This window comes from Somniosus microcephalus, chromosome 2, assembly GCF_052327205.1.
Source record: "Somniosus microcephalus isolate GS21.2 chromosome 2, FLI_Smic_1.0, whole genome shotgun sequence".
NCBI lineage: Eukaryota > Metazoa > Chordata > Chondrichthyes > Squaliformes > Somniosidae > Somniosus > Somniosus microcephalus.
In genome coordinates, this window is record NC_140988.1 from 249,004,395 (window position 1) to 249,027,709 (window position 23,315).

Here is a 23,315-nt window from a genome sequence, read left to right on the forward strand (position 1 = left end):
AAGGTGGAGATAGACTGATTTTCGCAAGATAAGGGCGTGAATGGTTATGGGGAGCGGGCAGAGAAGTGGCTTTGAGCCCAAGATCAGCCATGATCTTATTGAATGGCAGAGCAGGCTTGAGGGGCCAAGTGGCCTATTGCTGCTCCTATTTTTTATGTTCTTATGTTCACATGGAGGTGATTTGTGCTTTGAGACCTGGGGGTGAAATTGCTCCTGTTGAGTATCCTGTTTTGTACTTGCACTGACTTTTTTTTGCTAAAATTAGCAGGAGGAATTTTATCTTCCAAGAGGTATATCTGTTTGCATAACAACAGATGTGGAGAGGCTGTTACCGCTGGCTAGAGCGTCTTGGCCATTTGGGACTGAGATGAGAAATTTCTTCACTCAGGGTTGTGAATCTTTGGAATTTGCTACCCCAGAGGGCTGTGGATGTTACTGAGTATATTCAAAACTTAGATGGATCGATGGAGAGTACAATTTTGATAATCCCATACAGGCTTTGTAAACTGTTCTCTGACAACATGGTACTGAGCGTTGCTTCACAAGTCACTGTTGTAATAAGCAGGAGGGCTGTTAAGTATGGATGACGAATTTGATAATTGGGACGCACAGCAGGTCTCTCCCTGACCTCTGAATGTCATTTGTATTGTGAATACTTTCCTTTGTTCTGCCATATAGTTGTAATTTAGATACAGACAGAACTTCGTTCACAGAGCAAGTACATTTGCAAAGCTCACCAGCTTTGTGTCTGGCGGAAATGAAGATTACTTTGGACTGCATCTAAAAGGCCACTACTACAAATAACTTCCATACTTACTTACTGAGCATTACTAGGTAAATTTTATCAGCCAAAGGCTACGGCCCTGAAATTCCACAGGGGTTTTCCTGTTCTCCCACTGTAACTCTGGGTCAATATATTTCAACAACTTTGTTTTTTCTGCAGCTATTTAATTTTAACTGCAAGGACCATCTTCATTGATAGAAGAAAACTAGATTTAGAACCATAGAATGATGCAGCACAGAAGGAGGCCAGCCGGCCCATCGTGCCTTTGCCAGTTCTTTGGTAGTGATATCCAATTAGTCCCGCTGCCCTATTCTATCTCCATAGCCCTGTAACATTGTTCCCTTCATGTATTTATCCAATTCCCTTTTGAAAGTTACTATTAACTCTGCTTCCAGCACCCTTTCAGACAGTGCATTCCAGATCACAACAACTCACTGCGTTTTTACAAAAATTGTTTCTTCATGTCACCTCTGCTTCTTTTGCCAATCACGTTAAACCTGTGTCCTCTGGTTACTGGCCCTTCTGCCACTGGAAACAGTTTCTCCTTTACTCTATCACAACCCTTCATGATTTTGAACACCTCCATCACATCTCCTCTTAACCTTCTCTGCTCTAAGGAGAACAACTCCAGCTTCTCTGGTCTCTCCACATAACTGAAGTCCCTCATCCCTGGAACCATTCTAGTAAATCTCTTCTGCACCCTTTCTAAGGCCAGCTGGGGCCTAACCAGTGTTTCATAAAGATTTTGTGTAACTTCCTTGCTTTTGTACTCTGTGCCTCTATTAATAAAGCTAAGGATCCCATATGCTTTTTTAACACCCTTCTCGACTTGTCCTGCCACTTTCAAATATTTGTGTATATACACCCTCAGGTCTCTCTCTTCCTGCACTTCCTTTAAAATTGTACCATTTCATTTATATTGCCTCTCCTCATTCTTCCTATCAAAATGTAATACTTTACATTTCTGTGTCAAATTTCATCTGCCATGTGTCTGTCCATTTCACCAGTCTGTCTATGTCCTCCTGAAGTCTGTTACTACCCTCCTTATTGTTTACTACATTTCTGAGTTTTGTGCCATCTGCAGACTTTGAAATTATGCTTTGTATACCCAAGCCCAGGTCATTGCTATATATCAAAAAGAGCAGTGGTCCAATACCGACCCCTGGGGAACACCATTGTGCACTTCCCTCTAGTCTGAAAAACAGCCATTCACCACTACTGTCTGCTTTCTATCCCTTAGCCAATTTTGTAACCATGCAGCCACTGTCCCTTTAATCCCAAGGACTTTAATTTCGCTAGCAAGTCTGGTTGGTCATCATGTTGGTCACCTTGATTCTTAAATCGTAAGCATCCTTAATATATCTAGATCATGTAATCTCATTGGGGACCGATTATAAGTTGTATTATGAAGTTGTACTTGGTGATATTTTGTTAGTTCAAAAATAAATTGTTAGCCCAGGTAGCATGTGATGGGAAGAATAAACAAAGTTAGAACCAATGTCCCTCAATTTTTCCTGGTGATAATTTGATCTACAGATAACATACATGCAGGAATTTGAAGAGCAAAGATCATGTAAGGCAGTTAATTTAGTTTACAGCATATCTATCTGCTTAAATGGCTAAATGAGCTGTATGTCCTGAATACTGACCATACAGATAAAGGAGTATACCTGCCAGCTGTCCCTTCCCAAGTTGATGTTTGGGTGTGTTTTGGTCTCTTTACCCCTGCTCCCCATATATATTATCAGAAAAAGAACTTGCACAGAGCTGCCTTCTAGTATGCTACAGTGCTCAACAGCAGTTTAATCTAAATTTAAATTTGGAAGACCACCTATTTGTGACCTGCATGTTGTTAAATAAAATAGATCATTTGCTAGTGAATGTTTTGAGTGTCTCATAGCTTAACTTAGCTTTTTAAGATAATTGGACATTTACATGTTTTTTACAGGAAGATGATCAGCATCGAGATGCAAAAGAAGAGTTGGAAAATCTGAAAAAGCAACATGAACTTCTGAAAAGAATGTTAGAACAACAAGAACAGTTAAGGACACTGCAAGGAAGACAGGCTGCACTTCTGGCACTACAGCACAAAGCAGAACAGACTATAGTTGGAATGGATGAATCTGGTATACCTGACACAAATATTAATGTGCATTAACTGGTATACTTTTCTGCAGTGAAAATTTTTATTTGCCGTGTTTGTGAGCAAGTTGCAATAAACGAGAAAGACAATATGAGCGGAGGGAAGAGTGGGGATCCCTGATTTCAGCCTTTACTTTTTCCTGATTGAGATGCTTCCGGATGGGTATCTTAACCTGCCTGATGTCTTTAATTCTGTGCTATTATGTGGAGTTGCTACAGGATGCATCCGTAACTTAATCCACTAGAGTGGCTCCCTGATATGTAAAGAAACAAATTAGAAAGAGAAGCTATCCCCTAAAGAGGACATAATTTTAACTTCTGTTGAGAGGGGAAAGAGGACTCCTTGGTTTAATTCCATAGTTGCTTTAGCTTAGACCATTATATACCACATAGCATTTAGTCATCTTTTTGTGTAGTACAGTAGTTTTATAATCAGTTGATGGAACAAGTAAATTCAGTTTTTATTACATAGGAGTTAAGGATTTTTGGTTTGATAATCACATTTTGTGATTTTTAGTTCATTTTATAGTTAAGCCCAATGGATTGTGGTAACTGAATTAGTCAAACTTTTTTTTCTGCAGAGCCTGAAATCATAATCTTTCCAAGAATCATTTAATTGAGTCACTTCTACCCCACGGAGTTCTGTCTCAGTGCTGTGATATGGCAAGCAAATAGTTCAAGGGAAGTGGAATCTAGTGAAACAGGATGGGGTTGACCTCACCTTTTCACAGAATCACAGAAACCCCACAGTGCAGATAGAGGCCATTTCGGCCCATCGAGCCTGCACCGACACATATCCCACCCGATCCCCGTAACCCCTACACATATCCCACCCTATCCTGTAACCCCACGTATTTAATCCCCCTAACACTAAGGGTCAATTTATCATAGCCAATCAACCTAACCTGCACATCTTTGGACTGTGGGAGGAAACCGGAGCACTCGGAGGAAACCCACGCAAACACGGGGAGAATGTGCAAACTCCACACAGACAGTCGCCCGAGGCCGGATTCGCACCTGGGTCCCTGGCGCTGTGAGGCAACAGTGCTAACCACTATGCCACCGTGCTGCCCTTCACCTTTTATAAAATTACTCTGAGTCCAGGCAGAATATAGCACACAAATGAAAAGGAGTTCTTTTCCACTTTGTTAGAAATGAATTTTGCCATTCAAATTGAAACATGTAAAAGGTAGACTTGGCATTTTTTGTTTTGTTTTTGACACCTACTTTACATATAAAACAGCTTGCTGTAATATAAGGCTGCAACTTCACATTGCATTAACATCTCAAAACATGAGAACATTCCTGATGCAATTGTTTTATAAGTACAGAAAATCAACGTTACTGTGGGTATGCTGCTGGCTCCCCTTAAAGTGAGCAGCTGTGTATTGTCTTAATGTCCTACACAGAGACACAAAATCATAGAATGGTTACAGCACAGTAGAAGGCCATTCGGCCTGTCGAGCCATTGCCGGCTATCTGCAAGAGCACTTCAGCTAGTCCCACTCCCCCGCCCTTTCTCCGTAGCCCTGCAGTTTTTTTTCTTTCAGGTACTTATCTAATTTCCTTTTGAAAGCCACGATTGAGTTTGCCTCCACCACCCTTTCAGGCAGTGCATTCCAGTGCATTACTCGCTGCGTAAAAAAGGTTTTCCTTCTGTTGCCTTTGGACCTTCTGCCAATTACCTTAAATCTTTGTCCTCTGGTTCTCGACCCTTCTGCCAATGGGAACAGTTTCTCTATCTACCCCCTCATGATTTTAAACACCTCCATCAAATCTGCTTTAAGGAGAACAACCCTTTAGAACTTAAAAACAAAAAGGGGGCAAGCACTTTGCTGGGAGTGTACTATAGGCCCCCAAACAGTCAGGGGGAGATAGAGGAACAGATATGTAGGCAAATCTCAGAGAAGTGTGAAAATAATAGGGTAATAATAGTGGGGGACTTCAACTTTCCCAATATAAATTGGGATAGTCAGAGTGTGAAAGGCTTAGAGGGTGCAGAATTCTTAAAGTGCATCCAGGAGAGCTTTTTGAGCCAACATGTAGAAAGTCCTACAAGAGAGGGGGCGGTACTGGACCTAATTCTGGGGAATGTAGCCGGGCAAGTGGTGGAAGTATCAGTAGGAGAGCATTTTGGCGACAGTGACCATAATTCGGTGAAATTTAAGGTGGTCATGGAAAAAGACAAAGACGGCCCGGAAATAAGGGTTCTAAATTGGGGGAAGGCCGATTTTAATATGATAAGGCAGGATCTGGCCAAAGTGGACTGGGAGCAGCTACTTCTAGGAAAATCCACATCAAAACAGTGGGAGACTTTCAGAAGGGAAATAGAGAGAGTACAGCGCCAACATGTTCCTGTAAAGGTCAAGGGTGGGACCAACAAGCAAAGGGAACCTTGGATGACAAGGGAGATACAAAAATGCATTAGAAATAAAAGGGGGGCTTTTGGCAGTTACAAAAGACTAAAGACGGAAGAAGCCCTAGAGGAGTATAAAAAGTGCAGGGGCATACTTAAAAAAGAAATTAGGAGGGCGAGGAGGGGCCATGAAATAACACTGGCGAGCAAAATAAAGGAAAATCCTAAGATGTTTTATAAGTATATTAAGGGCAAGAGGATAACCAGGGAAAGGGTAGGGCCCATTAGGGACCAAAGTGGCAATCTGTGTGTAGAACCAGATGATGTAGGCGGGGTTTTAAATGAATTTTTTGCATCTGTGTTCACTATGGAGAAAGACGATGCAGACATAGAAATCGGGCAAGGGGATTGTGACATACTTGAACATATTAGCATCGAGAGGGAGGAGGTGCTAGCGGTTTTAGCAGGCCAAAAAGTGGATAAATCCCCAGGCCCGGACGAGATGTATCCCAGGCTGCTGTGGGAGGCAAAGGAGGAGATTGCAGGGGCTCTGACACAAATTTTCAGAACCTCTCTGGCCACAGGGGATGTACCAGAGGACTGGAGAACAGCTAATGTAGTACCATTATACAAGAAGGGTAGCAGGGATAAACCAGGGAATTACAGGCCAGTGAGCCTAACATCTGTGGTAGGGAAATTATTGGAAAAAATTCTGAGGGACAAAATTAGTCTCCACTTGGAGAGGCAAGGATTAATCGGGGATAGTCAGCATGGCTTTGTCAAGGGTAAATCATGTCTGACAAATCTGATTGAATTTTTCGAGGGGGTGACTAGGGAGGTGGATGAGGGAAATGCTGTGGATGTGGTTTACATGGACTTCAGTAAAGCTTTTGACAAAGTCCCGCATAGGAGACTGGTCAAGAAGGTAAGAGCCCATGGGATCCAGGGTGCCTTGGCGCGTTGGATCCTAAACTGGCTGAGTGGCAGGAGGCAGAGGGTGATGGTCGAAGGTTGCTTTTGTGACTGGAAGCCTGTGTCCAGTGGGGTACCTCGGGGATCGGTGCTGGGTCCCTTGTTGTTTGTGATCTACATAAATGATTTGGATGAGAATGTAAAAGGGATGATCAGTAAGTTTGCAGATGACACGAAAATTGGTGGGGTGGTAAATTGCAAGGGGGAAAGCCTCAGGCTACAGGACGATATAGACGGGTTGGTCAGATGGGCGGAAAAGTGGCAAATGGAATTTAACCCTGAAAAGTGCGAGGTGATGCATTTTGGACGGACAAATAAGGCAAGGGAATACACAATGAGTGGTAGGACCCTAGGAAGTACAGAGGGTCAGAGGGACCTCGGTGTACATGTACATAGATCTCTGAAGGCAGCGGAACAAGTAGATAAGGTGGTTAAAAAGGCATATGGGATACTTGCCTTCATTAGCCGAGGCATAGAATATAAGAGCAGGGAGGTTATGATGGAGCTGTACAAAACGCTGGTGAGGCCACAGCTGGAGTACTGTGTGCAGTTCTGGTCGCCTCACTATAGGAAGGATGTGATTGCTTTGGAGAGGGTGCAGAGAAGATTCACCAGGATGTTACCTGGGATGGAGCGCCTCAGCTATGAAGAAAGACTAAACAGGCTGGGGTTGTTTTCCTTGGAGCAAAGAAGGCTGAGGGGGGACCTGATTGAGGTGTACAAAATGATGAGGGGCATAGATAGGGTAGACAAAGAGGAACTTTTCCCCTTAGTAGGGGGGTCAATAACAAGGGGGCATAGATTCAGGGTAAGGGGCAGGAGATTTAGAGGATTTGAGGAGGAACTTTTTCACCCAGAGGGTGGTTGGAATGTGGAACTCAATGCCTAAAAGGGTGGTAGAGGCAGGAACCCTCACAACATTCAAGAAGCATTTGGATGAGCACTTGAAATGCCATTGCATACAAGGCTATGGACCAAATGCTGGAAAATGGGATTAGACTGGACAGGGATGGATGGGCGGCGCAGACACGATGGGCCGAAGGGCCTCTTTCTGTGCTGTAAAACTCTGACTCTATGACTCTAACCCCAGTTTCTCCTTAGACAGAAAAGGACAGGAAAAAACCTGAAGGCCCATTAAGATTTCCCCATCCGGGCATTGATGCCATCCCAACCACACAATCTCCTGGGAAGGGAAAAGAGAGAAAAACGACTTCTGCCGCAATCAAGTAAAACATAAGGGGGACCGCAAGAGCCCATAGCTCCTAATAAATAGAGCAACTTGTCCTCTAGCTGGAATTGTCCTGTTTACCCAGGAACTTGTCAGGTTTCTTTTCAAAGAACTGTAGTGAGCCATATCTACTGCATGTTTTGATAGTTTGTTTCAGAGAATAGTGACTGAAAAAGAAATACTTCCAAAGAATTCCTTTCAGAAAGGAGCTAGCAGTGTTTCAATTTAAATTCCCAATACGTTGGCCAATCTGAAATTTCGTACATAAACATTAGATTTTGCAGCTTGAAGCAACACTTCTGCAACCTCAAGAAATGCCTTTTTACAACAATTAGGCCTGCGGCCTTAAAGGGTCAGGCACTCACGCACACGGCTCCACCTTAGCAGAGGAACTTATACAGTGCTTTTTAAATGGTACATTACCCCCGTGTTTATAAAGCATCAGCAATCACAGACACTAGTACTTAAGTATATAACTACATTTTTTTTAAACCTCGAATTCTAAGCTAGTGTCTTTAGCCATTTAGTTTTCACTTTTTTTCAAAAAAAAATGAAACCTCTCCGCACCATACCATTTTCACAGGTCTTAACGCAAAAAACTTTAATGAAGGTGCTGCTTGTTCACTGAATTTTATACATTTTATAGCAATTAATGCCACGTAATGAAAATCCATTTAAAATTAGAACAAATTTTTTTTTTTTTTAATATACTTTATACTTACTCCATTAGTAAAAAAAAAAATTGCTAACAATGTTTTTTTGTCCACCAATAGTTGTAACTGAGACAACTGGTAGTGTTTCGGGACTAAGTATAACATCTGAACTCAACGAGGAACTAAATGATTTGATCCAACGGTTCCACAACCAACTCCAGAACTCCCAGGTATAGATTATTATGAAGAGTGCTCATTGCCAAAAGTACTAAACTGTTTTCTGAATTGTACTCTGCTTCATCCTGTAATCTTCAACGATAATTTATTGAAGGGGAAAGTAGGGGCGTGGACGAAAGGAGAACAGAAGAAGGGTGTGGTGAAAAGGGGAGAGGAAGAGGAGGGGGTGGAGGAGAGGCAGCAGAGGATACAGGAGGGGAACGGAAGAGACGAAGGACAAGGGAGGAAGGAGTAAGTGGGACGGGCAGAAGGAAGGAGGAGTGAGAGAACGGGCAGGCTGGGAAGATGCGGTGAAAGGGGAGGGGACCAGATGTGAAGGAGCGATGAGCAGGTGAAAGAAGGGGAGGGGTAAAGAATGGGAGGGGGGAGAAGAGAGGATGGTGACGGGGAACTAATATAAGGTGCCATTTCCCCATTCCTTCTACCTCCTTTCACTCCTCCTCCCCGCCCCCCCCCCCCGCTTTCCCTCCTCTTCCCCCCCCCCCCCCCCCCTTTCCCGCCTCCTCCCGCTTTCTCCCCACCCCCGCTGTGATTGGTTTTGATTTCCTGTGTGAAACACTACAGGAGATTGACTTGTTATTAATTATAATTAAAATATCAAATGCGCTGGCAATTTGGTGAGCAGAGACATAAGAACATAAGAAGTAGGAGCAGGAGTAGGCCATATGGCCCCTCTGGCCTGCTCCGCCATTCAATAGGTTCATGGCTGATCCGAACCTAGACTCACGTCCACTTCCCTGCCTGCTCCCCGTAACCTCTAATTCCCTTATCAGCTAGGAAACTGTCTATCTCCGTTTTAAATTTTATTTAATGTTGCAGCTTCCACAGCTCTCTGAGGTAGCAAATTCCATAGATTTACTACCCTCTGAGTGAAGAAGTTTCTCCTCATCTCAGTTTTGAAACGGCAGCCCCTTATTCCAAGATTATGCCCCTTAGTTCTAGTCTCACCTATCGGTGGAAACATCCTCCCCGCATCCACCCGATCAAGCCCCTTCACAATCTTATATGTTTCGATAAGATCGCCTCTCATTCTTCTGAATTCCAATGAGTAGAGGCCCAACCTTTCCTCATAAGTCAACCCTCTCATCTCCGGAATCAACCGAGTGAACCTTCTCTGAACTGCCTCGAGAGCAAGTATATCTTTTCTTAAATATGGAAACCTAAACTGTACGCAATATTCCAGGTGTGGCCTCACCAGTACCCTGTATAACTGAAGCAAGACTTACCTGCTTTTATACTCCATCCCCCTTGCAATAAAAGCCAAGATTCCATTGGCCTTCCTGATCACCTGCTGTACCTGCACACTAACCTTCTGTGTTTCATGCACCAGGACCCCCAGATCCCTTTGTAATAATCCTGAGGATTGGGAGCAGTTTAGGATTCGACAAGGATTAATTAAGAAAGGGAAAATAGATTATGAGAGTAAGCTTGCAGGGAACATAAAAACTGACTGTAAAAGCTTTTATCGATATGTGAAGAGAAAAAGATTGGTGAAGTCAAGCGTAGGTCCCTTGCAGTCAGAATCAGGGGAATTTATAATGGGGAACAAAGAAATGGCTGACCAACTAAATACATATTTTGGTTCTGTCTTCACAAAGGAGGACACAAATAACCTCCCAGAGATGCTGGGGAACATAGGGTCTGATGAAAGGGTGGAACTGAAAGAAATCAGTATTTATAGGGAAATGGTGTTAGGAAAATTGATGGGACTGAAGGCCGATAAATCCCCAGGGCCTAGAAATAGTAGATGCGTTGCTGGTCATCTTCCAGAACTCGATAGACTCTGGAACAGTCCCCATGGATTAGAAGGTAGTTAATGTTACCCCATTATTCAAAAAAGGAGGGAATTACAGACCGGTAAGCCTGACATCGGTAGTGGGGAAAATGCTAGAGTCCATTATAAAAGATGTAATAGCAGAGCACTTGGAAAGCAGTGACAGGATCGGACAAAGTCAACATGGATTTACAAAAGGTAAATCATGCTTGACTAATCTACTGGAATTTTTTGAGGATGTAACTGGTAAAATAGATAAGGGAGAACCAGTGGATGTGGTGTATTTGGACTTTCAGGAGGCTTTCGATAAGGTCCCGCATAAGAGATTAGTGTGCAAAATTAAGGCACATGGGATTGGGGGCAAGGTATTGACTTGGATAGAGAACTGGTTGGCAGACAGAAAGCAAAGAGTTAGAATAAATGGGTCGTTTTCCGAGTGGCAGGCAGTGACTAGTGGGGTACCGCAGGGATCGGTCCTAGGACCCCAGCTGTTCACAATACATATTAATGATCTGGACGAGGGAATTTGATGTAATATCTCCAAATTTGCAGACGACAAAGCTGGGTGGGAGGGTATGCTGTGAGGAGGGTGTCGTGAAACTGCAGTACGATTTGGACAGGTTGGGTGATTGGGCAGAAACATGGCAAATGCACTATAATGTGGATAAATGTGAGGTTATCCACTTTGGTGGCAAAAACAGGAAGGCAGATTATTTTTTGAATGGCAATAGATTGGGAGAAGGGGAAGTGCAAAGAGACCTGGGTGTTCTTGTGCACCAGTCGCTGAAGGTAAGCATGCAGGTGCAGCAGGTGGTTAAGAAGGCAAATGGTATGTTGGCCTTCGTAGCAAGAGGGTTCGAGTACAGGAACAAGGATGTCTTGTTGCAGTTGTACAGGGCCTTGGTGAGACTGCACCTTGAGTATTGTGTGCAGTTTTGGTCGACTTATCTGAGGAAGGACGTTCTTGCCATGGAAGGAGTGCAGCGAAGATTCACCAGGCTGATACCTGGGATGGCAGGAATGACGTATGAGGAGAGATTGTGTCGATTGGGCTTATACTCACTGGAGTTTAGAAGATTGAGAGGGGATCTCATCGAAACCTATAAAATTCTGTCAGGCCTGGACAGACTAGATGCAGGAAGGATGTTTCTGATGGCCAGGGAGTCCAGAACCAGGGGTCATAGTCTAAGGATAAGGGGTAAGCCATTTAGGACTGAAATGAGGAGGAATTTCTTCACCCAGAGAGTGGTGAACCTGTTGAATTCTCTGCCACAGAGGGCAGTGGAGGCCAGTTCATTAAATATATTCAAGAAGGAGTTAGATATATTTCTTAAGGCTAAAGGGATCAAGGGATATGGGGAGAAGGCAGGGACAGGGTACTGAATTTGGATGATCAGCCATGATCTCATTGAATGGCGGAGCAGGCTCGAAGGGCTGAATGGCCTGCTCCTGCTCCTATCTTCTATGTTTCTATGTTACTGTAGCACTTTGCAGTTTCTCTCCATTTAGATAATAACTTGCTCTTTGATTTTTTCTGCCAAAGTGCATAACCTCACACTTTCCAACATTATATTGCATCTGCCAAATTTCTGCCCACTCACTTAGCCTGTCTATGTCCTTTTGCAGCTTTTTTATGTCCTCCTCAGTCACTGCTTTCCCTCCCATCTTTGTATCGTCAGCAAACTTGGATATGTTGCACTTGGTCCCCTCCTCCAAATCGTTAATATAGATTGTAAAGAGTTGGGGTCCCAGCACTCACCCCTGCGGAACACCACTAGTTACTGATTGCCAACCCGAGAATGAACCATTTATCCCAACTCTCTGTTTTCTGTTAGATAGCCAATCTTCCACCCATGCCAGTATATTGCCCCCAATCCTGTGATTTTTATCTTGTGCAGTAATCTTTTGTGCGGCACCTTGTCAAATGCCTTTTGGAAGTCCAAATACACCACATCCACTGGTTCCCCTTTATCCACCCTGTTTGTTACATCCTCAGAGAATTCGAGCAAATTTGTCAAACATGACTTCCCCTTCATAAAACCATGTTGACTCTGACCGATTAAATTATGCTTATCCAAATGTCCTGTTACTGCTTCCTTAATAATGGACATAGAGTTGATTGAGGAGCTAAGTGATACAAAGCTGTGGTACTACAGATGGCCAGAGGCTAATTACAGCATGACATCTTTACACAAATTAGTTCCCGTTATAAATATGGACATAGGAATTTATAAGGGGGAAAAAAGTTGACACCCAATGTGTCAACGAAAAGTAAGAATTTGTAAACAGGAAGTGCACATCACTCTTTAGATATTTTTATAGGTAGATCTTATAACATATAAATAAAATATTATGGTGTGTTTTTTTAATCCCCCTCCTTATTCTCAGATGGCTCATCTTGGCATCATCAATTGTTCAGAGCTCTGTACTGATCCTAAGGCCATGTGGATGAACTTCAGTTATTCCTTTCCCTTCATCTAGCATTGGCTGAGATTGGGAACATGGCAGTATTGGGGCTACATGTGTGAACCCTCATCCAACCACACTCTGGAACCGTGTTGGTGCTCCTTTGCAATGCCTTGTGTTTCAGAACCCAACCTAAAGATCTTTACAATGAGTATTCTAAAAGACTAGGGAAATTGCAAAACTTTATTTTAATTTGAATATTATGGTCCATTTAAATAAACTTTGGAAGATCTTAGAAATCATGTAATAGTTTTTTTCTGGTGAAATTTTGAACCTGTTTTTCATATTACTGGGCAATATATGTACTTTTTGCAACCACAGTCAGTTCCTGACAACAGGAGACAAGCAGAAAGTCTCTCATTGACGCAAGAGGTTTCCAGGAATAGAGGTTCTTCAACATCAGAACACTTGTCAGAACAAAAAGCCCAGCTGGTTAATAAGCTGAAAGTTTTGCAAGGAAAGAAGGAGAGAATGGATAAACTACTTGATGAGTTGCATACACTAAGAGACCAGCATGTTAACAACAGTTCCAGTAAGTGCTAAGATTACCATTTAGACAATGTGATAACAAATCCAAGTTTGGTGATTGGTATGATACTGAAATGGTGTTTTTAAAAAAAAAAAATGTTTGTGTTGAGATATTCTCCATGTAAGTATTGGAATTGCATGGCATGTGTAACACTGAAGCATGGCTCACTACTGTTTGCCATTGGTTAATCTTCAGAATGATGTTTAGGTGCCAGGCTTCCACTAAAATTGATTTCCAATTTTATAAATTGATATCTCTCTATAACTATGGCTGTAATTGTGCTAGCCTTGTATGAGGAGAATGACAACTGAAAATTTGTAGCTGTACTTATGATGCATGGAGTTTTGTGGTGCTTTACTCCTTCCTTCCCCCCCCCCCCCTCGCCAGAGGAGTAACTCCAGAAGTAATTGCCATAAATAGTTACCACTGCCCATGTCTGTATTTTCCAGAATTCAGCTTTACAAATAGAGCTCTGCGAAAACTCTTTTTATACAATACAATTTAAGAATTGTAATTCTGGTAACACAATAATTTTATATTGAGTGCATTTTAAGGGTAAGTTCTAATGTCATGCCACTTATCCCTGGAGTTAGATTGCATATTAGATGCAATTACTGCTTTTGAGGATTAACAAAGGCTTAAATTAAAGCTGCAGAAGCTGAAATAATACTGATTCACAGTAGAAATATTGGTGTACCAACATTAGGTTTTCGTTCCTCGTTTCCCTCTCCCTGGTCATGTGACAACTTCCACTTGTTAATCCTTCCCTTACAGAATCTAAATAGTAATATTGTTATAAGTTCATTGTTGCGCATAATGTTGGTAGCTGGAATGCAGTAATCAGATTGGCTGGCTGTACTGTAATGTTTGATTATGCAGTTGAAACGGCTGCCCACGTCATATCGCACACCAAGTCCCATTCACCTATCACCAATGTCCTCACTGGCCAAATAAGGCCTCCCATCCCCAAGCTCCTCCAAATTTTAAATTTTCATCCTGATGTTTAGATCACTTGATGACTTTGCCGCTCCCTATCTCTAACCTCCTTCAGCTCTATAACGCCCCCACCCGCTCCCCAGCTCTCCATTCCTTTGATTCTGGTCTCTTGTGCACTCTCCCTCTCTTCACCCACTGTGCCTTCAGCCAGTAGGCCCCACGGAGAATTCTCTCCCTAAACCCCTCAGCTTCTCCTTCTTTAACACCTGTAGAAGCATAGAATGATACAGCACAGAAGGAGTCATTAGGCCCATTGTGCTTTTGACGGCGTTTTGAAAGAGCTATCCAATTAGTCCCACTCCCCTGCTCTTTCCCCACAGCCCTGCAAATGTTTTCACTTCAAGTAATGAAGTAACAATTTCTTAAAACTCTCCTGATTAAACTTTTGTTCACCCCATCTAATATTTCCTCAGCATCCATTTTACTTGATTATCCCTTTGCTATTTTTCCACATTAAAGGTGCTATATAAACGGAAGTTGTTGTTGAAACTGACTTGGGCAGACTGTTAAAAATAATACGCAATAAATGTCATTTTGCACCCTCGAGCACTATGCATTAAGCATATGTTTTGATGAGTTTGTTGCTCCAATCGGCCAGTTATTATACCCATGTCAAACTTGCAGCTCTTGGTTTAACAGGTGAGTGATAGTTCTTTGTCAGCAACAGTGCTAGACTACTCAGCATTTACCTAATATTTAACTTTTATCCATTCAAGTTTTACATAGTGAGATCATCTCAAATTATATCACTGCACCCTTATGATAAAGGTAGTAGGTTAATGTACAGACAGACCTGTTAAATAAGGTTGTGAGAGCCTAAATTTTGATCTTGTTTTCCAGTTTCCTCCAGTGTCCCTGGTGTGTCTGGCTCATCTCACAGGAGTGATCAAAGAAGTTCTGTTTCTGCACCAACAGAAGCTTGTACTGCAATCAACAGGGAACCCAGCAGCTTGGCCTCCTCAGCATGTGTTTTGGATTCCATACCCTCTCAAAATGATAGTGATGCAGAAGATAATGCTAATCCAAGGGAGAAATTGAAGTATGATTCAAAACCAAATGCAGTTAAAACAAATTCCATGCTTCAATATAGTTTTACACCTATTACATGTGGTCAGAACACACTATTCACAGAAGTGGCCATGATACCTTTTGTTCATTGGGAGTTGTGGTTGAATCTTGTGATTAAGAATTCGTAATTCTTCTATACATTTTATCATTTGTGACTTTTTTAAACACAAATCTGATGGGGACAAGTGGGAAATTTTAACTGGGGTTCAGGTTAAATCATCAAATTTGTGAAACCGGATCCCAACCCCCCTCAAACATGCCTGCTTTCATTTTAACCACGGCGAGTTTGGGGGTGTCTGAATAACCTGCTCTGGAGGGGTGGGTCCGTGATTGTAATACGTAAATGAGGCTCCGTTCCTGATATTTTGGCAGCCATTTAAATTCAATGCTGGCCGGCTGGGCTTCCCAGGGCTTGAGGAAACCCAGCAACAGCAAGAAACTGGATCCAGCGGGTAATTGCTTTTTATAGCACTGCTTGTGGGGCAGGCGTTGCACCTGCAATGTTTCACGTTTCCCCCCGCCGCCTTGCTTGCTGGTTCGGCTCTTTCTCTTCCAACCAACCAATGTTTCCCAGTTGCTGGGGACTATCTCCAACAGTCCTCGGCTGCGGCCTTCTACCACTGACTTTCCCACCTGGCCAGCCTGTCCATCTGGTCGGCTGCTGGACGGGCAACGGAGTAAAAGAAATGATATTGAGGTCCTGCCATGAAGTTCGGCAGGACCTCCGTGTTCCCGGCACTTCGGGTTTTGCCCCCGCTGCCTCCCTGTATATATTGAGGCCAAGGTTTTCATAGAACCTGTGAGGCTGAATTCTCATGAATGTATACAATTAATTAACCAAGAGGGTGTAATGCACAGTTGACAATTTTATTGCCAAATAATGTAGGCAGTGATTCAGATTTTTTTTCCTTTCCACCCTGTGGGCCCCCCCCCCCCCCCCCAATAAAAAACTAAATTCTATTAGTAATGTTTATTTTTATTGTTGCCACTACAGGTATTGCTAATGCAAAGTCCATTGTCCTTAGCCTTGAGTATAAAAGTCAACCTGTTCAAAGGAATTAGCAGATATTTTGAGTGTTGATTTTTCTGATGCAGAATTTAACACTTTAAAAAACGTTTTTTATATAATCGAGATTTAAATCTTTTCTGTTACATTCTTTGCAAAACTCTTCATTTTTAGCTGAAAGGTGAGATACTATTTTGTGCATATTATTTATCCTCCTCAGTTTATTGTCTGCCTTGCACCATGCATTAACTATAGCTGCGAAAGCATTCAATCTGCTCTCAGACTTTTGGCCTGCACTGCTGTGGATTGGCTGCTGGGAAATGCAGAAAGCAATCCGCTGATTGCCCTCAGATCTATCACCCCTCCTGCAAAACAGCATGTTGTCATTTGGCCTCTGCTTGGTGCGTCCCAACATCTGCAGCTGAAATTAGTAATATAGTGGACTGGGAGAATGCAAGTTGAACTGCACTATTGTGCTAACATATTAAATGTTGTTTTGAATTACTTGAACCTTGCTGTGAAATGCAATCTTCCCTGGGATTTGAGAGGAAATAAGTGAGAGTAAGATGAAATGTCTGAATACCGTGAGGTGTAGAAGAAACTCATAACTGTAATGTCTTATCAGAAGTTCATACCATCCAACACATCTTTTCTAAATTACATTCTAGGATTAGAAATTCTTTGAATTTTTTTGATTGCTTAGAATTTATCCAGTGAGTAGCTGGGTCAAGCAACCCAAGAGGATTTCAGGTTTGAGCCCCAGTCTGAGTTAGCTGATCTCAACTGGAATGGTAGAAGGTGTGTTACAATTGGCCTTTCTGCCCCAGGGTTAGTGAGGAAAAAATTAGTCAGGGTTTCCACTCCTAATCGCTATTCAGTGCTGAAGTTACACAGGTGTGGCCGTCTCCCTAGAAAGCATTAGGCTCATTAATGTTCTCTGGTTGATTAGCCTGCTTACACTTGTCCAGGCCCACATACAAATAATAGTACTCGAGCGGAATAATGGAGAGTGCTGGTGCCCATGGAACCCTCTCCAGCAAGGGGTCAATGCCTTCAGGAAAATTGGAGTAAACACATGTTTGTATCATTAGTTATCTATGACTAAAATTTATCAGAGTGAACAATTAAGTATTAATTTGCTGCATAATTCCTTCAATAATTTAAACTATGATAGCAAGTTAAAGCTTGGCACATTATGCAAATAATAGAAATTCTATGCATTACAGAATTTGATCTGTGAACAAACTAAAGTAAGCAAGAAATTGCAGATGAAATTAATGTTAATTTAATGTTGAAAATGATTTGGTAGTTTCCATTTCTGTTCACTTAAGTGGGTTTGACTGCATTGAATTTTATGGTCTACTGATTGAGAGCATATCCTAAGTGTATTTTAGAATTAATTTACATGAGTTAGCACAGTGTTGGTAGAGTTTGGGTGCGAGCACTGTTGGATTATATTTTCCTATAATTCTGTGCTTAAACGCTGCCCCCAAAATTTATCAGAGTGAACAATATTGAATTGTTCACTCTGGTACATTTTAGTTAAATGTAATTAATGATGCAAACATTTTTTTCCTCCCAATTTTCTCCCTTCCTGTCCTGAAGATATGGCCTCTGTGGGGCTCAGGTTCCATGGCTACCAGCACACTCTAAAACCCCACCCAAGTAACTCTTGATATGTGAGCCTGGACAAATGTCAGCTTTAACAGTGGTCTAATACTGCTCACCTTCCAATTCAAGCATTGGGTTGCAGCTTTGAGCGAATGAGTCTTTTGATAAAATGTCATTAGCTCATCAGTGTTTCACTTTGATTTAGTCTGGGTTTATCATTCCCTCCTAAACTTTTAATAATTACTTTATTCAGCAACTCTTGCAAAATATAGCATGATGAACTGTATATAACTTATTCCTTCAGGAAACTAAAGGAAGTCCACAAGAGGCTAAATGAATTGCGTGAATTAATTGATTACTATCAGCAGACTTCAGATATGATGACTGATGCTGTTAATGAGCATACAAAAGAGGATGAAGATGAAACTGAGGAAGAGTCTATGTACTACTCTGATGAGGAGAATCCAGAAACGGTCACAAACATCAGGTGCAAAAAATAAGTATGGGGTAAATGTTGCTGCACCTTGAGGGAACAAAAAAGGAGCACGCTTAAGTTGCTGTGGATTTTGAGTTTGAAGATAAAATGGGGGGTTGAGATGACAAAAGCATTTAAAATGCACCAGTTCTGACGAAAGGTCATTGACCTGAAACGTTAACTCTGTTTCTCTCTCTGCAGATGCTGCCTGACCCGCGAAGTATTTCCAGCATTTTCTGTTTTTGTTTTTAAAATACACTGTTTGCAATGCTTCTTTGTAATCAAGTTTGCTGATGATACAAAGCTAGGTGGGAATGTAAGTTGTGAGGAGGATGCAAGGAGGCTTCAAGGGGATATCGACAGGCTATGTGAGTGGGCAAAAACATGGCAAATGGAATATCATGAGGAGAAAAGTGAAGTTAACCACTTTTTGGTAGGAAAAATAGAAAAGCAGAGTATTTTTTAAATGGTGAGAGATTGGAAAATGTTGATGTTCACGAATCACGGCAAGCAGGCACAGCAAGCAATTAGGAAAGCAAATGGTATGTTCGCCTTTTATTACAAGAGGATTTGAGTATAAGAGTAAAGACGTCTTACTGCAATTATACAGGGCCCTGGTGAGACCACACCTGGACAGTTTTGTGTACATTTTTGGTCTCCTTACCTAAGGAAGGATATACTTGCCATCGAGGGAGTGCAATGAAGGTTCACCAGACTGGTTCCTGGGATGGGGGGATTGCCCTATGAGGAGAGAGTGAGTAGACTAGGCCTATATTCTCTAGAGTTTAGAAGAATGAGAAGTGATCTCATTCAAACATACAAAATTATTACAGGGCTTGACAGGGTAGATGCAGGGAGGATGTTTCCCCTGGCTGGGGAGTCTAGAACCAGGGGTCAGCCATTTAGGACTGAGATGAGAAATTTCTTCAATCAGAAGGTGGTGAATATTTGGAATTCTCTACCCTAGAGGGCTGTGGAGGCTCAGTCGTTGAGTATATTCAAGACAGAGAGCGATAGATTTTTGGATGTGAAAGGGAATCAAGGGATATGGGGAAAGTGGAGTTGAGGTAGACCATCAACCATGATCTTATTGAATGGTGGAGCAGGCTCGAGGGACTGAATGGCCTACTCCTGCTCCTATTTCTTATGTTCTTTGAATTTAGGCAAGGTAGTACATTTTGTCTTGCTGCTTTTGCTTGTGTAAAAGGAAAAGTGAAAAACCCAATAATATGTGGGTTGGTGGTGCACAACATTGGGGGTGGGGGTGTGAAAGTGCGGGTGGGGGGTGCTGGGGAGGGGGAGAGGGCAGGTGGGGTGGGGGGGCTTTTGGCCCCCAAAATATGTTTTGACAGTCATTGTTGGAAATTTGCAACAATATACACTTAATGGCACAGTTTTAAAGAGTGTGCAGGGACAGAGGGACCTGGAAGTTAATGTGCATAGGTCCCTGAAGGTGGCAGGACATATTGAGAGAGTGGTTAGCAAAACATGTGGGATCTTGGGTTTCATAAATAGAGGTATTGAGTACAAAAGTAGAGAAGTTATGCTGAATCTTTATAAAGCGCTGGTTAGGCCACAACTGGAGTATTGCGTCCAATTCTGGTCACCACACTTTAGGAAGGATGTGAAGGCCCTTGAGAGGGTGCAGAGGATTTACCAGAATGGTTCCAGGGATGGAGGATCTTAGCTACAAGGACAGGTTGGAGAAGCTGGATTTGTTTTCATCAGAGCAAAGGAGGTTGAGGGGTGATTTGATGGAGGTGTACAAGATTATGACGGGTTTGGATAGGCTGGACGGGGAAAGGCTGTTCCCACTAGTTTTTAAAAATTCATTTATGGGATGAGGGCATCGCTGGCAAGGCCAGCATTTATTACTCATCCCTAGTTGTCCTTGAGAAGGTGGTGGTGAGACACCTTCTTGAACTGCTGCAGTCCATGTGGTGAAGGTACTCCCACAGTGTTGTTAGGTAGGGAGTTCCAGGATTTTGACCCAGCGACGATGAAGGATTGGCGATATACTTCCAAGTCAGGATGGTGTGTGACTTGGAGGGGAACTTGGAGGTGGTGGTGTTCCCATGCGCCTGCTGCCCTTGTCCTTCTAGGTGGAAGAGGTCGCGGGTTTGGGAGGTGCTGTCGAAAGATCCTTGGCGAGTTGCTGCAGTGCATCTTGTAGATGGTACACACTGCAGCCACAGTACGCCGGTGGTGGAGGGAGTGAATGTTTAAGGTGGTAGATGGGGTGCCAACCAAGCGGGCTGCTTTGTCTTGGATGGTGTTGAACTTCTTGAGTGTTGTTGGAGCTGCACTCATCCAGGCAAGTGGAGAGTATTCCATCACACTCCTGACTTGTGCCTTGTAGATGGTAGAAAGGTTTTGGGGAGTCAGGAGGTGAGACACTCGCCGCAGAATCTCTAGCCTCTGACCTGCTCTTGTTGCCACAGTATTTGTTTCTGGTCAGTGGTGACCCTCAGGATGTTGATGGTGGGGGATTCGGTGATGGTAATGCTGTTGAATGTCAAGGGGCGCTGGTTAGACTCTTGCTTGTTGGAGATAGTCATTGCCTGGCACTTCTGTGGTGCGAATGTTACCTGCCACTTACCAGCCCAAGCCTGAACGTTGTCCAGGTCTTGTTGCATGCGGGCATGGACTGCTTCATTATCTGAGGAGTTGTGGATGACACTGAACACTGTGCAGTCATCAGCGAACATCCCCATTTCTGACCTTGTGTTGGAGGGAAGGTCATTGATGAAGCAGCTGAAGATGGTTGGGCCTAGGACACTGCCCTGAGGAACTCCTGCAGCGATGTCCTGGGGCTGTGATGATTGACCTTCAATCATCACAACCACCTTCCTTTGTACTAGGTATGACTCCAGCCATTGGAAAGTCCCCCCCCCCCCCATTGACTTCAATTTTACTAGGGCTCCTTCATGCCACACTCTGGTCAAATGCTGTCTTGATGTCAAGGGCAGTCACTCTCACCGCACCTCTGGAATTCAGCTCCTTTGTCCCATGTTTGGACCAAGGTTGTAATGAGGTCAGGAACAGAGTGGTCTTGGCGGAACCCAAACTGGACATCGGTGAACAGGTTATTGGTGAGTAAGTGCCGTTTGATAGCACTGCTGATGACACCTTCCATCACTTTGCTGATGATTGAGAGTAGACTGATGGGGCGGGAATTGGCCGGATTGGATTTGTCCTGTTTTTTGTGGACAGGGCATACCTGGGCAGTTTTCCACATTGTCGGATAGACGCCAGTGTTGTAGCTGTACTGGAACAGCTTGGCTAGAGGCGCGGCTAGTTCTGGAGCACAAGCCTTCAGCACGATAGCCGGGATGTTGTCAGGGCCCAGCCTTTGCTGTATCCAGTGCGCTGAGCCGATGCTTGATATCACGTGGACTGAATCGAATTGGCAGAAGACTGGCTTCTGTGATGGTGGGGACCTCAGAAGGAGGCCAATATAGATCATCCACTCGACAGTTCTGGCTGAAGATGGTTGCAAACGCTTCAGCCTTGTCTTTTGCATTCACGTGCTGGGCTCCACCATCATTGAAGATGGGGGTATTCATGGAGCCTCCTCCTCTCATTAGTTGTTTATTGGTCCACCACCATTCACGACTGGATGTGGCAGAACTGCAGAGCTTTGACCTGATCCGTTGATTGTGGGATCGCTTAGCCCTGTCTATAGCATGCTGCTTCCGCTTTTTAGCATGCATGTAGTCCTGTGTTGCAGCTTCCCCAGTTTGGCACCTCATTTTTAGGTACGCCTGGTGCTGCTCCCGGCATGCTCTTCTACACTCCTTATTGAACCAGGGTTAGTCCCCTGGCTTGATGGTAATGATAGAGTGAGGGATATGCTGGGCCATGAGGTTACAGATTGTGGTGGAATACAATTTTGCTGCTGCTGATGGCCCACAGCACCTCATGGATGCCCAGTTTTGAGCTGCTAGATCTGTTCTGAATCTATCCTATTTAGCACGGTCTTAGTGCCACACAACACGATGGAGGGTGTCCTGAGTGTGAAGATGTGACTTCATCTCCACAATGCCTGTGCGGTGGTCACTGCTACCAATATTGTCATGGACAGATGTATCTGCGACAGCTAGATTGGTGAGGACAAGGTCAAGTAGGTTTTCCCTTCGTGTTGTTTCTCTCGCCACCTGTCGCAGGCCCAGACTGGCAGTTACGTCCTTCAGGACTCGACCAGCTCGATCAGTAGTGGTGCTACTGAGCCACTCTTGGTGATGGACGTTGAAGTCCCCCACCCAGAGTACATTCTGTGCCCTTGCTACTCTCAGTGCTTCTTCCAAGTGGTGTTCAACATGGAGGAGTACTGATTCATCAGCTGAGGGAGGGCGGTAGGTGGTAATCAGCAGGAGGTTTCTTTGCCCATGCTTGACCTGAAGCCATGAGACTTAATGGGGTCCGGAGTCAATGTTGAGGACTCCCAGGGCCACTCCTTCCCGACTGTATACCACTGTGCCACCACCCCTGGTGGGTCTGTGCTGCCGGTGGGACAGGACATACCCAGGGATGGTGATGGAGGAGTTCTGGACATTGGCTGAAAAGTATGATTCCTGTGTGTATGACTATGTCAGGCTGTTGCTTGACTAGTCTGTGGGACAGCTCTCCCAATTTTGGCACAAGTCCCTAGATGTTGGTGGGGAGGACTTTGCAGGGTTGCCTGGGCTGGGTGTGCCGTTGCCATGTCTGTGACCGGTGCCGAGGTCGATGCCGGGTGGTCCGTCCGGTTTGTTTGTTATTTTGTTTCATAGCAGTTTGTTACAACTGAGTGGCTTGCTAGGCCATTTCAGAGGGCAGTTAAGAGTCAAGCAAATTGCTGTGGTTTTGGAGTCACATATAGGCCAGACCAGGTAAGGATGGCAGATTTCCTTCCCTAAAGGACATCAGTGAACCAGATGCGTTTTTACGACAATCCGGCAGTTGATGGTACAAGGACTAGGGGACACAGATTTAAGGTTTTGGACAAGAGATACATAGGGAATGTGAGGAAAAACTTT

At 43.6% G+C, this 23,315-nt stretch overlaps 1 protein-coding gene across 10 annotated transcripts in view; it reads left to right on the forward strand.

Annotated features, from left to right (window-relative positions):
* Nucleotides 1–23,315, forward strand: part of pcm1 (pericentriolar material 1) — a 239,363-nt gene that overhangs the window by 33,770 nt on the left and 182,278 nt on the right. For all 10 annotated transcript variants that reach the window (XM_085970813.1, XM_085970779.1, XM_085970788.1 and 7 more), the window contains 5 exons: nt 2,733–2,910; nt 8,256–8,365; nt 12,934–13,144; nt 14,978–15,176; nt 18,127–18,309. In XM_085970813.1, coding sequence (XP_085826939.1) covers nt 2,733–2,910; nt 8,256–8,365; nt 12,934–13,144; nt 14,978–15,176; nt 18,127–18,309 — 881 coding nt within the window. The remainder of the gene's footprint in view (nt 1–2,732; nt 2,911–8,255; nt 8,366–12,933; nt 13,145–14,977; nt 15,177–18,126; nt 18,310–23,315) is intronic.